At 44.2% G+C, this 15,855-nt stretch overlaps 2 protein-coding genes across 17 annotated transcripts in view; one reads left to right on the forward strand and one right to left on the reverse strand.

Annotated features, from left to right (window-relative positions):
• Positions 1-10,898, reverse strand: part of Wdr78 (WD repeat domain 78) — a 58,545-nt gene extending 47,647 nt beyond the window's left edge. For 2 of the 6 annotated variants that reach the window (XM_023718251.1, XM_023718255.1), the window contains exons 1-4: positions 10,650-10,784; positions 5,954-6,128; positions 3,014-3,192; positions 1,474-1,586 (exon numbers count right to left, since the gene is read on the reverse strand). In XM_023718251.1, the coding sequence (XP_023574019.1) occupies positions 1,474-1,586; positions 3,014-3,192; positions 5,954-6,128; positions 10,650-10,693 (511 nt within the window). In that variant the 5' untranslated portion in view covers positions 10,694-10,784. Of the gene's footprint in view, positions 1-1,473; positions 1,587-3,013; positions 3,193-5,953; positions 6,129-10,649 lie in introns of those variants that run through there. The other 4 variants (XM_023718252.1, XM_023718253.1, XM_023718254.1 and 1 more) reach the window with 4 other exon arrangements.
• A 23-nt stretch (positions 10,899-10,921) lies between these two features.
• Positions 10,922-15,855, forward strand: part of Mier1 (MIER1 transcriptional regulator) — a 56,583-nt gene continuing 51,649 nt past the window's right edge. For 2 of the 11 annotated variants that reach the window (XM_023718268.1, XM_023718257.1), the window contains exons 1-3: positions 10,922-11,075; positions 12,107-12,207; positions 15,007-15,080. In XM_023718268.1, the coding sequence (XP_023574036.1) occupies positions 11,009-11,075; positions 12,107-12,207; positions 15,007-15,080 (242 nt within the window). In that variant the 5' untranslated portion in view covers positions 10,922-11,008. Of the gene's footprint in view, positions 11,076-11,303; positions 11,400-11,734; positions 11,753-12,106; positions 12,208-15,003; positions 15,081-15,855 lie in introns of those variants that run through there. The other 9 variants (XM_004633984.2, XM_023718266.1, XM_023718261.1 and 6 more) reach the window with 8 other exon arrangements.

The raw sequence follows: 15,855 nt of genomic DNA on the forward strand, positions 1-15,855 counted from the left end.
GCATGTGGTGCTGGGGGATAGAACCGCGGTCCCTGATGCTTTGCTAAGCTTGTTCTAAGTAGGTGCTTTAGACCACTGAGCCATCTCTCCAGCCCGACTGTCCTGCTTTAAAGTTGTCCTTTACCTGCCCCTTTTGTATAATGAACTCTTCAGTGAAAGTCAAAAGGAAAAGTCCACACTTACAGGATGCAGTGCTGAGCTTGATCTTGACAAAGGACTTACCTACCTTAATTATTTAGAGCTCTTCTGTGTAGGAAACTTAACTATTTCTATCAGTATGGGCTTGTGGATATTTTATAATCAGTGTTATAAGACGATACTATGCTATTTATTTTATGGTGCAAATTGTCACCCCTCTGGCCAAGGTGTGCCCCCTGAGCCAGGCTGTGGCTCTGTCCCCGACACCACCACGCACGGCCCTTTGTACAGTTGTTCTGTTCAAGCACTTCACTTTCTCATCTTGCATAGTTCTGCCCACGTCCTAGAATCATACATCATGATTTAGACCTAAAATAGCGCCTGAAGCCTCATGCATCTGAAAAGTGATTAGCTCGCAGGGTCTGGCGCTGACCCCTGTGAGGAGGTGGGGTCTGGCTGAAAGGCGGTCGCAGCGGGCTGACCCTGGAGCGGGGCTTTCCCTCCGAGCTCGGGCCAGCAAGGGGTGCGCCGCGTTCCTCGGCCTGAGCCCATCACCACGCTGTAAACCATGCGAAGGCCAAGCCTTCTACACATGAGCCAGAGCGAATTTCCACTCCTTTACACTGCAGGTATTTGTCCACAATGAGAAACTAAGACTGTCATTTTTCCACAGATTCCTGGATCCTTTTGATGGAAAACTGTATTATAAGCCAAAATGTAAGCGTTCACTTACTTCAGGTACCTTCCCTTTTTATCCAACATGTTTATTTATTCTTTTTTCTGAGTACATGACATAAAAGAAGCATGGCTTCAATTTCAAAATGCTAGGAACATGAGCATTATCCGGGGAGAATCTCTGTATCTGAAAACAGATGGAGATGGGAACCTCCTAAAATGCCACACAGATTGTGACACTACAATTTAACAGCTTCACAAATATATGAGTAGGGAGGGGTGGTGGCTAATATCATTGAAAATGAGTGATGTGGGGTGACCTGATAGCTTGGCGGACTAAAGCGCCTCTTAGGCAGAGCACAGACATGCTTCCGATCCCCAGAGTGCCATGCCAGCACCGCCCCCTGGGTGTGCTGAAACACCGATCGAGACTGGGCATGAGGGACGCGCACTTGTAATCCTAGCGTTTTGGGAGGCTGAAAACAGGAGAATCACTACAAGTCCGATCTACGTAGTGAAACTCTGTAGACCCTTTAGACCCTGTCCTAAAATACAAAAAAAAAAAAAAAAAAAAAAGAAAGAAAAGAAAGAACGAAAGGAAGAAACGAAAGAGAAAGAAAATGAGTGAAGAAATAAGATTAAAGATGAAAATTTTATTACCTGTAAAACTAGCCAATTTTTCATGTTTATAGGATGGTTCTTCTAGGTCTTCTGCCATTGACACAGTTGTTGACATACTTGACTTAGAAACTGTACTGCTTCCTAAAGCTGACCTTTAATGGTGAATAATAATGTGATCATTTATTTAAATGTCTTTTTAGGCAATATATTTATATATAAATTAGAACATTAGCTAGCGAAACCAAATGCACTCTGATCTTACCAGAAACACAGATCAAAGTGTGCTGATCAAAATATATTGAAAAATATTGAGTTGATTTTAACATTCTTTGAATTGAAAGAATAACACATGTCAAATCCATCTAAAATCACTCAGACTACATTTAGAATAAAATACATCCAAGACAAAATCCCCAAATAGAGCCTAACCTCAGCCTCTTCATCTCCGTGATTGTGCTGCCCTTACTGTTTTGTCATCGATTTTTTTATACTTTAGTGCCTTAATCTTATGGAGCAATCTATTCCCAGGGCCTGTTTACTGTTCAGATATCATCTTAAAAATGTGCTTTGTGCAATTTTATAAGTATCCTCCCAAGTTGAATTAAAGCACATCTGTGGACTCAGCAGAAAACCAACGGAAGAATCCACAAACAATTTCCCTAAACATACTAACCTCACTCTGTGAAGTACAGACTTTTTCTACACACCATCTCAACGGCCCCTTAGAGCAGGACAAGCTTATTGGAGCACCTTGCTTTACCCAGCACCCCCATGCCTTTGTCTGCAAATGTGGAGGCAGGTTGTGTAGCAGTGCTGTTGTTTAGCTCTAGATGCCTCCGCTGAGCCTCCTGTGCTCATGGGTGGGGCTTTCGGAAGGCAAATGGCTCCTGGGGGCTGACAGCTTGCCTGAGGGCAGCAGGTAGAATTTTAGGAAGAGCTGGCTCCGAGAGAGCTTGGCCTGGGACTCTTTCTTCCTGGCTCCTCCCTCAGTCTTTTTCTTGCTCTGCTTTCTGTCTACCCTGCTGTGGGTTGTTTCTCCTTCACCATGGCCCTCAGCCATGCTACACTGCCTAAGCCAGCTCACTGTGGACTGAAACCTTTGCCAATCGTGAGCCAAACAAACCTTTCCTCCTTTAACTTGTGGGTGTCAGGCATTGGGTCTCAGCAGTGAGAAAGTAAGTAGGACAAGCAGTATGCAATTGCTGTCTACTCTAAAATAATGGACTAAGCAATCCCTAGAACAAGAATTTTAATGATGGGGGAAAAGGAAACCCTTCATTTCCCATAAAAGGTAGTATAAAAAAGCAACCAAGGGGAAATCCTACTAGGACGTTGCAGTCAACTATGTGTGACTGGTAGCCCTTTCTTTGGTTCCTTGGGAAATCTTAAGTAAATCCCTGTACACTTTACAAATATGGTGGCATGGGGGGGAACTCCTGAAGTTGTGCACAGCCCTGCATGCAAGATGACGCACTCAAGTTGGGAGCCGCCAGGCAATTGATACCTAAGGGCTATGTGTAATCTGAATGCAAATTCAACATACACAGTGAGAAAGCAGCTACGCAACATTGTACCTTACCGTGTAAACTGGCCCATTGTACTGCGATTCATTGTGTTCTGATACATGCTATAGGAGGCGAGAATATCCGAGCTGAGCAAGCCTTCCTGGGACGACAGCAGTTTGTTCGGCTTTGCTGCGTGCAGGTCTGCACAGTAAAGAGGCCTGGGAGTAACATCAACCCCGTTTTTATCCAGCACCTGTAGAGATGTTTATTGAAAATAATTAGAGAACGCAGAGCTTCTAAGCAGTAGGACCTAGAAAATAGAAATAAAATTATACAATCATGTCCACCTGTTAACAAGTGCTGTTTGTTTTTCCATTTTCTTAAAATGAAAGGTTAATGATTTCAGGTACCATTTTTTTCTTTCTTGAGACAGGATCTCACTGTGCTGGCCTCAAACTCCCAGGTTCCAGTGGTCTTCCTGCCTCAGCCTCTCCAGTTGGGACCACACACACACACGCCACCACAAATTGGCTTGTTAAATTTTCTTTGGCCCATTGGTTTTGCTCCCACAAACTCTTTATACCATTATGAATATATTAATGATGCATACATTAATGTTAATGATGAATATATTAATATGTATCAAATTCTGTGTTGTTATGTATTTTTATACAATTATTCTTCAAAAAGGAGAAAGGTCTGATCATGGTGCTATTGTATTTGCAGAATGATGTGTTTTTTATTCATATAAATGCTAATTATTGCCTGGAGTTACTTGCTTTCAATATGTTATTTCTTGTAAGGAGAATACACTCCAAATAAATTCTCACAATTCTTGTTCATCCGGGATAGCATTTCACCTTACTTCTGAGCTGTAGCTTTGCTTGATATAAGATCTGGGTGACTTGTTTTCCTTTGAGCACTTCATTATTTTTCTATATTAAGTTTATTGATATCATTTAGATATACACAATAATCACATTCTTCATAAAGAATTTGTGCTTGTGTATGCAAATAAAAATAATTCACCAGGCAAGACAAGGAGTTGAACAGAGGGCAAAGAAAGAGAACCAACTAAAGGAAAATAACACGACAAAGACAAGTTAATATGTATCAGTTATAACCATCAATGTAAATGCTCTCAATTTGCCAACCAAAATAAACAGACTGGCACAATAGGTCAAAAAACAAGGTCCAACAATATGCTGCATACAAGAAACACATTTAACTGAAAAAGAAATTCATAGAATGACCGTCAAAGGATGGAAAACAATACTAGATGCAACAGGACCTGGAAAAAAAAAGTGGGGGTAGCTATTCTATTCACAGAAAGCACTTCATTTTTACACATTTCATTCTACTTTGCAAGTGGTATAGTTTATTTCTCTGTGTGTATGGGGTGTGTGTGTGTCTGTGTGTCTGTGTGTCCTTTAGAGATTTTTACATGTAAGATCATGTAATTGCATCTTTCCTTTCCAATTTGGAAATCTTTGATTTTTTTTTTAACCTAATTTTTCTGGCTAGGATTCTCACTACCATGTTCAACAGAGGTGACAAAAACAAGTAACTTTCCAATCTTTCATGTGTATATATGCATGTACATATATGTAGTGATTATATTATATGCAAATATGCAATGTTCATATGATAGTCCTTGTACAAACATGTATTTTCTTTTCTTGTGGATAAATATCAAGAAATGGAATAGAAGTATAATAGATGTATGGTTAATATTTAATAAGATGCCAAATTATTATTTTACAGATCTAGTATCAGAGCACTTAACATTGTAGGTCTTCTACCAATTGCAAATACTTGGTATGGCTAGGCTTTAACTTTAGCCAGTCTAACAGATACTTACCTGCATTTTATTATTTCAATCTGCATTTCCTTGGTGATGGATCTTAGTCTTTTTTCATGACCCCATTTGCCATCTGTATGTCTGCTGTGGTGACATGACTGTTCAAGCACTTTGCTCATTTATTTATTTATTTATGTGTGTGTGTGTGTGTGTGTGTGTGTGTGTGTGTGTGGCCAGTTCAGCCCACCAGGGGGCGTGGCTGGCTGGCATGTGGCGCTGGGGGATTGAACCTCGGTCCCTGTGCTTTGCTAAGCTTGTTCTAAGTAGGTGCTTTAGACCACTGAGCCATCTCACCAGCCCCCACTTTGCTCATTTTTAAAACTTAGTTTGCCTTAATATTTTAAGAGCTCTTTACACATTTACAAGTTTATATAGTTATGGTTCTGAGGACACACTTTATAGTTTTTCCTAGCATGTGGCCTTTCTCATTCTACTATCATTGTCTTCCAAGGGCAGAAGTTAAAATTTTTATGATGTCTCATTTACCAGTTTTATATTGTTAGAGACCATGCCTTTAATCTTCTAGCTCAAAAACTATCACTTATCCCAAAATTATAATACAGATGCATATATGAAATGTACTTTTCTATATACTTTGGGGGTGTTTATGGGCCTACAGGGTCTCACTACACAAATCGGACTCGTAGTGATCCTTCCCGCTTTTCAGCCTCCCAAGAGCTGGGATTACAAGCGCACGCCATCATGCCCAGTCTCATTCGCCTTCTCAGTGCCCTGGGGGTGGGGCTGGCACAGGCAAACTTGAACCCCCAGCTCCTGCATCTGCCTAGGAACATGCTTTAATCTGCTGAGCTATCTGGCCGGCCCTCATATGCCATGCCTTGACTGAAAGCTGTAAAGTCTATCAGTTTTCTACTATATGTCAACTCATTTTATGACATCTGCAATATTGCACTACTAAAAAGTAGATGATAGTGGCAGTATACTAGCTGCAACTATTACCATAAACATGAGGTAAGGTCATTCCCTGCCAGTAATAAATGTTATGGGGTAAAAAGTTCAAAGAAAATCAGTATTTCTTAGATGTGATCAGATGTGTTTTCTGAAAGCAGTGCTACATTTTCTGTCTCTAAGATGACGATCAAATTTGTCATGATGTCATTTAAAAATAAACCCAGCATTCTAAAGAAATTACCTGTATTATCTTAGTGCTGGCAACATTCACTTTTTCTGTCATTTTCATCTCAGGTACAATAATTAAGTTTCTTGATACACCCATTCTACTCTGATTTGCACCAGCATGTCCTTTCTTCAGAGAGTCTTTGGCTTTTTCAGTAAAGCTAATAGACTTCTTCGATTGGAAGACACTACTGTTGTACGAGGAAGATAAAATACAAAGAATACAGAATTGAAAAGAAAAACTAATCAATAATAAAAAGGAAAGCTTTCACTCAGAAATGTGAATGACCTACACAGATAGTATGGAGTAATAACAGTTCCTTGAGACATTACTTTGTGCAGCCGAGTTCATCCTCAGCCTGTCACTTTCCGTGCTACAACCACCCTCGGGTTCCCTGCTGACTTCACTCTACGTCAGGGCAATAGACATTCCAGCCACAGCTGAGATTTGACACAGCAGCAAGATCCACAGTCCACGTGGACTTCTCTGGGTCTTGCTTCCTTTTTATAAGACATAGATAGTAACTGTACTTAAATCATAAGTTATGAGAATTAAATTAATTAATTCATAAGTTATGGTTAGGAAGTACTTATCATATAGTAAGGAGAAATAAATGTACTGTGCAGACACACAGGCAGATTTAAACATGAGTAAAACACATGAAAAAAATAATACTTTCATGTATGAACAAACTATGTAATAAGTTTAGAGAAGTTATGATTAAACTATATGTACCAAGGCAAAAAGTATAACTTTACTTTTGAATTTAATCTGGAAGTTCGGTAAGATAGGTCTTATATTTATCATTTTATTCATTCAACAATTCTGTAGTATAGATTTCTATAAAATGAGGGTTATCCTTCCTTAGAAATCTGCTTCCAAATAATACATTTGCATTTAAATCCTAAAAGATCTAAGAATAAAAAAATATTTTTAAGGGACAAAAATCACCCCACTTCCTGTATTTTTTTAAAGCACTGGCTGGAGCCTTCCCATTTGTGTGTAGCACAAGCTTCGCAGCTTCACCTTCTTCAGGGCTCTGAGAACCGGCAATCACCCTGTCCATGTGCTGCCCTAGCTCCCCTATCTAACCTGTCAGGTACTCCTCTTCCTTCATATTCTTCTCTTTCATTTCCTTGACATCTCTTACCATCCAACATGGTTACCTGGCTTGTGAATTAGCTCTTAGATTATACTACATAAAGGTAGGCATTGGGGCTATTTTATTTCCTGCTGTCTCCCTAATGCTGCCACTATGCCAGCTGTGAGCTCAAGGCCAGCCGGAATATACTGAAATCCCATTTCAAGGAAAAGTAAAAAATTCCAAGCCTATTTTTCTACCACTCTCAGGTGCTATGAAAATGTTGTGACTTTTGTTTTAATTTGTATCAATTCATCCTAATTTCACTTTAAGATTTCCATACTTAAAACTGAAAACAAAATGCTGAAGCACAGCTGTGGTGGCTTATGCTTGGCTGTATTCATTGCATTGTCTTCGGAGTCTGCATGGGGCTTGGTGGAGCACACTTCCGGCTGTGTCCACATGGGGCATGGAGGGTTGGCCTTGGGGATTTTGGTCCCCCATCCTCTTCCTCTCCGCCTTTGTCCTCTACTCTGCTTCCTGGCCACCATGAACCGAGCAGCTTTGCTCCAACGGACCCTTCTGTCCTGACATACGTGCCTTGGAGCCAGGAAACCATAACCAAATTCCCCAAGAGCACAAGACAAAGCCAACACAGTTCGCGGCTCAGCGCTGCGAACTGTGTTGATTGAGGGGCAAGCTCACTAGCATTACGTCCTCATGCACTGTTCTGCTGAATCAACAAACATTTATTCAGCATGTCCTTCATTCTAGGCAAGAGGACATGGCACGTATGAAGTAAAGATCTGCTCTCAAGGAACCCCATGCCTGTTAGTCCCTTGCCCTCTCGCTGTCTCTCACCCTCCATCCCTCCCTCTCTCTCATTCCTGAGACACAATACCTGATGAGCATGTTAAAGTGGGTGTCCCTGTAGGTACTCATGCCACATAGGCAGGCTTTGGGGAGGTGACTGGATCATGGGGTGCAGTTCTCCTCAGTGATTAGTCTACCAATGAGTTTATAGTTCAATGTGACATGGAAGGTGATGCCTCTCTGGATGGAGGTGGGCCATGGCCTGGAAGATGTATCTCCCTACACACCTGCTTGGTCTCTGATCTGCTTTCTGCTGCCACACCATGAGCTATTTCTGCTCTACAACGGTCCCCTACCACGCCCACCTACCTTAGAGCCAGCCGTGGAATGCAACGTCTATAAACTATGGGCCAAAGGAAGGGGAAGTTCATTTGGCTCACAGCTGCAGACGGTTCAGGCCACAGAAGGCTTGCTCCAATGCACAAGTGGTCGTGGATGGGCCTGACAGAGGAAAGCTACTCAACTCAAGGCTCTAAGAAGCAGCCATGAAGCCACATCAGGAAGAGAGGAGTTTGGGACAGCACCACACCCCAGCAGCTTGGCTCACTTCATGCCACCAGGCCGCACCCCCTAACAGCACATTCCGCAAGGAACTTGTAAAGAGGTGAACCCTCTGGCATGTACAGCATCCCCATAATACAATCCTCTTTCAAGAGCCCCACGTCTGAACACCTGAGGCTCCTGGGAAATATTTTAGAAATTCACACTGTAACAATTCTTCAGCTGTATACAGCTTAGTAAACCTCTATGTAATATACCTATGAAGATAAACTGTAGGAGAAAGGGAGCAAAGGTAAGAGATGGAAACACTACAAAGGGGCCAAGGAAATAGCTCGGTGGTCTAAGTGCCTGCCTGGCAAGCACAAGGAGCCGGGTTCAATCCCCAGTACACCAGCCCCATGCCAAGCCAGCCACCAAAACCAGGCATGGTGGCACATGCCTGTAATCCCAGCCCTGGGGAGGCTGAGACAAGAGGATCCCTGCAAGTCTGAGCTGCATAGCAAGACACTGTACCAAATAAATAAATAAAAATTAAAAAAAAGAAATCACTATGAAGAGTATTACTTTCTGTTTGTGGCAATTGGAGGAAATGAGTCACGAGGTGACCTGGAGGTGCAATAATCCAAACAGAGCACACACACAGGCACAGAAATAGAAACAGCCATCTCCCCAGCCCCTTCATAGTGCTGCAATCGCTTGCCTTCGCTTCCTTTCTCCTACAGTTTATCTTCATAGATATATTACATATTTATTAAGCTGCCTGCAGCTAAAAAATTGTTACAGTATGAATTTCTAAAATATTTCCCAGGAGCCTCAGGTGTTCTAAAGTGGGGCTCTTGGAAGATGATTGGATTATGGGGATGCTGTACATGCCAGAGAGTTCACCCATTTACAAGTTCCTTGCAGAATGTGCTGTTAGGCAGTGCGGCCTGGTGGCATCAGGTGAGCCTGTACTGTAGCATTCCACAATGGGCTGTGGAACCTATCTGTGTGTTGTCACCTGAGAGGAAGAGTTCAAAGCCAGATCCTGTGGAACCTTGCAGGAATGTGAACGTGTCCTCCGCAAAAATAAGAAAAACTCAAGGAAAGTTTTGAGCAGAAAAGCCACACATTATCATGTGCGAGTGTTCGCAAAGACACTGTTTGGGCAGCTAACACAACACAACCATGATCTACCTATGGGTGTACATCACAGTCTGGATTTATGTTGCATGTAAGAAGTACTGATCGTGTGGGAATAGGAGAGAAGGTAACTCCAGGGTTTTGTTTCCTTCTGGTAATTAAAGACAGGCTGAAATGAAAAGACTACACTGGAAAAGAAGGGGAATTAAATTTACTTTTATATTTAAGTTTTAAGATACTAACTTCTGTGTGCAAAGTTTTTTAAAAGTCTATTTACCTGGAGAGGTCTTAGCTAGAGCTAAAATCTTAGGAATCACGAGTGTAGGCAATTTTCAAAGGGATAAGGAAATAGGGAAAGTTTAAGGAATGACACCACCGACACTGGAATATTTATTACAGATGAGTAAGTACCAGTACTTTTAAAAGATCGAGGGAAGGGTGGTGTCCCAGAAAAAAACTAAGGATTTCAGAATTTCAGGACAGATCAAGAGATCAAAGCTGCTTCTGGGCCAGTTGAGAAACTACCTGACCGTTACATTTAGCTGGGTGACTCCTAAGGACTTTCCAAAACCCTTCACTGGTGAAGTGGTCGGACAGACAAGAGTCTTGGTATCATATTCAAGGGTTAATACAACAAGGTTGTTTCCCAAGAACTTTCAACAAGTTCGGCTGAACAAAAAAGATGAAATAAGCTGGAGGAACTGAAAGGATGACAGTGATGTGGCCTTGTCAGAAAGATCTGGGGTTCATGGGGCCCATTGCAAGCAAGGAGGCAAGACTTCACTCCAGTCTGACTCCTCTGCTGCAGTTCTGCAGTGCTGTACACAGGAGGATCGTGGGGGACAGTACAAACACCTCGCAGAACGGAGCACGTAGTTTGGTCGGGTCGCAGCCAGCGGAGGGGCCTGAGGAGCTGGACACGAACCTGGGGACGACTGCACACTGAGAAACACTCAAGCCAAACCCAGCAGAGCTAGGAGGGCGGGCGCTCCTGAACAAAGCAGCTCCCTGGGAAGCACGCACCCGGGAGCTGCAGAGCGCACCGCGACACTGTGGGTCACCCTGTCCGATCCAGGTCGCGATGGAGGGGCTCCCGCGGGCCTCCCCGCGAACCAGTCCCGGTGCGGAACTTACGAGTGCATCGGCGACTTGCGGCCGCTGCTCGAGGAGCCGGACATAGTTGCGGCCGGGTGGGGAGCTGGTGAACCACCCGCTCCAGGCCGCGTCCGCAGTCTCCACACCTAACCGCCGGCGCCGAAGGCCGGAGCCCGAGTGCGTGGCGGGCGCCATGGCGACGGCGGCCCGGGCAACAAGCGGCCGCGCGGTTGGCTGGCTGCAGGGGGCCGAGGAGAGGGGAGGCGGAGGGGAGGGCAGAGGGTTGGCGGAGGGGAGGAAGCTCCGGACGCCGCCTCGGGGAGGAGGAGGAGGAGGAGGCGGAGGCGGGCGGCCGGGCCCAGGCCCCTCCCAGGCGGCGAGTCTCCGGCTGCAGGCGGATGGATGGGGCGTCTTCAGGCGGTGGCGGCAGTAGCGCGGGCGGCGGCGGACGCGGCGGTAGCGGGTGTAAGTGGAGGCGCCTCCGACCCCCTCTTCCTTTCTCCTCCTGCACCGGCGCGGGGCGCCCAGAGTCGTCCTCACCCCCTTTCACGGAGTCCCCTCCCCCACCGCGAGGCGCCGCCCGGAAGACCCTGAACTTCCGGGGCGGGGCTTTCGCGGGACGCGCCGGCCCCCGAGGCGCATGCGCAGCGCCCCTGCTGCGGCACCTCTCGGCCGCCGTCCTTCTCCCTTCGTGGCGGCGGCGGCGGTGGCGGCGGCAGTGGTGGCGGCGGCGGCGGCAGCGGCGCGGGGCTTCCCGGCGTCCGCGGCTCGCTGGGAGTCCGCTGCGGAGTGAGTTCTCCTCCCGCCGTTCGCTTCCGCCCCTTTCTCCTGTCTGCCCTCGGTCCCATCCGGGTGGACATAAATGACCACTCCCCTGTGGCTCCACCTCTTTCCTCGCGTCGGGTCCCGGCCGGGAAGCTCCCGTCTGCACTGCGGGATCCTGGACCAGCCTGTCTTTTTCGTCGGGAGTGGAGGAGGGAAGGGCAACCCTAAGAGGCCTGCCGCAAGGGAAAGAGGTCCTCCCACCGTGCCCGCGCCCCAGGGACTGGCCTTATTCTTCCAGCCCGTAGTGGAGCCGTCTCTGGCCTGGAGCCCGGCGCTGTGTGACCTTGGGCGAGTCACTGCTCTTCTCTGAGCTTCAGGTTTCCCTTCAAAATCAACCTACACCGTTAAAACTATGATTTTTCAAAAAACCTTTAAGCAGTTATAAGACTGGCCTATTGTGGCCGCTTAGATGGGATGACCCGGAGTTGACTAAACCTTCAAGGATGATGATTAGAAATAGGGCGACCTAATTTTTGGGTCGGTTTTATTTCTTCATTACTAGTGGTCACAAATTGCATGACTCCAGGTTCATTCACGCTTTCGGACATTGCCATGGGATCCTTGACCCAGTTCCCAGCCCTCGTTCCAAAAATGCGAGACAGGGTGCAGGGCGAGCTAGAGCTGGCGTGGGTTGTCTCGGCGCTACTGAGGCTTTCTTTCCTTTAATCCAGATGGTGTGGTGGCTCGATTCTCCCAGTGCCTGGCTGAGTTTCGGACGTGGTTAAGAACCAACTGGTTGAGGTTCAATGCAGACAAGACGGATGTGGTGCTGGTAGGCAGGGGCGCACTTGGCGATGAAGGGAGGGGAAGTGCGGAGTCCCTGGAGCAGTGTGTGACTTCTTTGTCCCCCTTTGGGAGCTGCTCACGGGGCGGTTATTCCCACAGCCCGGGCGAGATAAAAATAACAGCATAAAAACTGCATAGTAGTTTGTAACAGACTGTTCATTTTGGGCCACTTGGTAAAACTGTAGAAATCATTAACAAAAAGAATCATCTTCGAAGAGCTTGGAAGGCTAGGAAAGTATTTTAGGGTGGTTTTAATAATAAAAGCCTAACAAAAAGATGATGGTTATTGTTGCATAAATGGGGGGCTTCCAGACTAAATGCAATTGTGCCTTTGCAACCTGCATTCTGCCTACTAAAAGTAAACTCCATTTATCTTAAATGTTATTTAAGAAATGAGGGTTTGGTTGGGGACACAGCTCAGTGGCACAGTGCCTGCCTGGCAAGGGTGAGGTGGTGAGTTCTAGTCTAGGTACCAAAAAGGAAATGAAATCTTTATTTTTAGACATTTATTTAGACATTTCAGAGCAAGTTTGTAATTAGCCTTTAATTTTTATACTGCAATCATGAACATGTGCAGGTTGTGACCTTTAAAGAAAAATTTTAGTAAACTCAAAAGGGACTTTTGAGCCCTGGAAATGATTAGATACAGTGTATCCCAACAAAACAATTTGCTTTTAGGGTGTTGGATATGTTGCATTCATCTCATTCAACCAAGCAACCTCACAGTGGAAAGTGTTACAAAAATTTTCTTTTTACGTTTGGAGAGGCACCTTTTTGGTGGTACACATATGTTTACATAGTGTCAGAATGTCCCTGTATTCGTATCAGTTGTTGGTACCAAACGCAAGTTACTATTAGGTGTATGTAAATGTATGAAGCTTATTTATTAATTTAATGTTCTGTTGAGATAAAATTGTGACCCTAATAACAGGAAAACAATGCTTCTTAAGGGTTCCCGTTTATGAGTATGAATATGCATGTCCCTGCCTTATATCTGCTGAAATATTGCTTAGTAACGCTTGAATGTAGGAGTCAGTAAATTGCTTAAAAATAATTTTCTAATGTAATAGCAATTGTTGAGTAGTTGAATGTAGCAGAATTAGTGTTTGTTAAAAATAAGGAGGCCATTTGGTAGGGAATCAGATCCAAGGAAGCATTGATTTACACTTTGTAGCGATATTTTTGTTTGAGGACATAAACTATTAACTTCACATGAAAGTGGAATTAACCACACTTTAAGCATTTTATGTCACAATTATAACAGCTACCATTTGGGGTCTCCCATTAGTATATACTACGAAATGTGCTAATTTTGAAGATCACAGTTAAGGCTGAATTTTCTCATGTCTTTAGCGCTATTGTATCCTGTTTTCAACTTTTCTCACATCACTAGTCTTTAAAAATGTGTGTTTTAATCCAAATTCTTGCCTTTGCTTTTAAATACAAAGAGGGTATCTGTTGAATTAATCCAAAGTGCTGAAGAACTAGGAATAATGGATGAAAGGAACAAGGAGTAGATTCTGGCTGAATAAACAGAAGGATTGGAGCTTTTTTGAAGAGAATAGTAGTCTCTGCATGATAGTGAGTTATTGGAGGGGTTCAGTGTTCAGAAAGCCCAGAAGAGGAAGCAGTACTGAAGAATTCCTACCTGGGTAGGGTAGAGAATTGACAGGACTTTTAAGCACCGCCCAGCACTACAAATGAATATTTCTTACATGGTCCATTCTGAAGAATGCAGAGTTGAGGGGGCCAGGGAAATGGCTCAGTGGAATAAGAGCGTCCCTGGCAAGCGCAAGGGCCTGAGTTCAATCCCCGGTTCCGCAAAAAAAAAGGCAGAGTTGAAAAAGACTACTTTTCTTAAGGTGCCCTCTGAAAGTTTTTAAAGATAAGTAAAATAAAATAAATTCAGGATAAAATAAATTCAGCAGTAATGTGTTACCTATGACTTACAGTATTTGAGCTGTTTCTCTTTACCTCGGAGTGATGTCTGACCCTAAAAACTGAACCCACATTTAAGAAACCAGAGGAACAGTGTAGTGGAAATGTTTTTCTCCAAACAGTACTGTAATTTAAAGTTAATATTGCAGACAGCATTAATATACTTAAATGTCATTGAACAGTCAGACGAATGCCCATTTAGAAATGTCTTGGACTCAGTTTTCCTGACTCGCAGGATACATACACTTGCTTAAGGAATCTCGTGCCCCTGCTTTTTTGTCACAGTTGGATGTTTGTTGGTCATTTAACTGAAGAATCCAAGATTTCATGGACTCAAAGCATCAAGTTATTCTATATTTTAACAACATGTTGGTTTTCCAGCCAGCTAAATTTCATACATTACTTTAGTACAACATCTTCCTTGGTTCCTGCAGTATAAAATCCAAATGTCCACTCTTGCCAGGGCCTTTGAGGCTTTGATCTGTGTCCACCACAGGTCCACACACATCCATTGTTCTTCGCCTTCAGCTCTTTTCCTCAGTTGCATCCAACTATTTGGACATGAACTGAGGTTTAAAAAAAATCATTTTGTTTCAGGGCTGGGGATATAGCTCAGCAATTCCTGGTTAACCCCCGTAAAAGTCTTCTTTCAAATCCTAAGAACTAAAAGGGTAACTCCTAGAAACTATGTCTGTGCTGTTTTACTCAAGGAATCCTGATAAAACACTTTATGTATTAAAAATAAAATGAAGATACTGTACAGTACAGTTAATGGTACAGCTTGTTTGTAGACTTGGGAACCTTAAAGTTTTCCTTTCTCTTCTTTCCCTTGCTTTTCTTTCAGTAGAAAATGTGCATCAGATGTTTATGTTTAATTGGTTTACAGACTGTCTGTGGACTCTTTTCCTGTCAATTTACCAGGTAATGTCCTTTCACTTAGCAGCTACTTCATGTACCTATAAATGTAGCTTATTCACGCACAAATTCGTATTGGACATGAGAGTTTCACGTTAATGTTGAATCTTTGGAAACAGTTAAATGCTTGGTAAAGCTTAGAGTTTCAAAAGCATACAAATTTAAGAAAGTAACACCTTCCATAGTGCATTCTCAGAATGAGTTGGAAATATATATGTATCCATTTATGCATTATATTGTAGCCATGATACCACACTTCCTGGGAATGTGTAATTCTCATTTAACTGTCTGATTTTAGTAGTCATTTTTGAAACTGGATTAAGAAGAATCCTTTTAAGATTTTTTTTAAATGGCCCTTCGAAATAAGATTTATTAATCATGCTTTGATAAATTACGTTAGTGCCCTTTCCATAACGCCTTTTATTGGCCAGCGCCTCCTGGGTCGGGAAACCGAGACGTCGTGGCCTCGAAGCCTGGGCCGGGCGATCGCGCGGCAGCCGCTGGCCCCTACCGTGTGCCGGGGCGTCTCGTCGGGGGCTGCGGTGGAGCGGCCCCTAACCCCGCCATCCGTGCACGGAAGGCGGGAGGACGGGCAGCTTGTCAGTATTTACATTTTAAAATTTTGCGCAAATTAAACCGTTGCACGAGTACGTAGCAGCTGGCCTTTCCGAAGCGTGAGGCACCGGGCGAGACCCCAGGCTGACGGGGCGCCGGCCGGCCCGGCCCGCCCCCGGCTCGGCTGGGCGGAACCGCCCGGGAAGGGACCCGGCCTGGCGGCGCC

This window comes from Octodon degus, unplaced genomic scaffold, assembly GCF_000260255.1.
Source record: "Octodon degus isolate 3935 unplaced genomic scaffold, OctDeg1.0 scaffold00057, whole genome shotgun sequence".
NCBI classification, from domain to species: Eukaryota; Metazoa; Chordata; class Mammalia; order Rodentia; family Octodontidae; genus Octodon; species Octodon degus.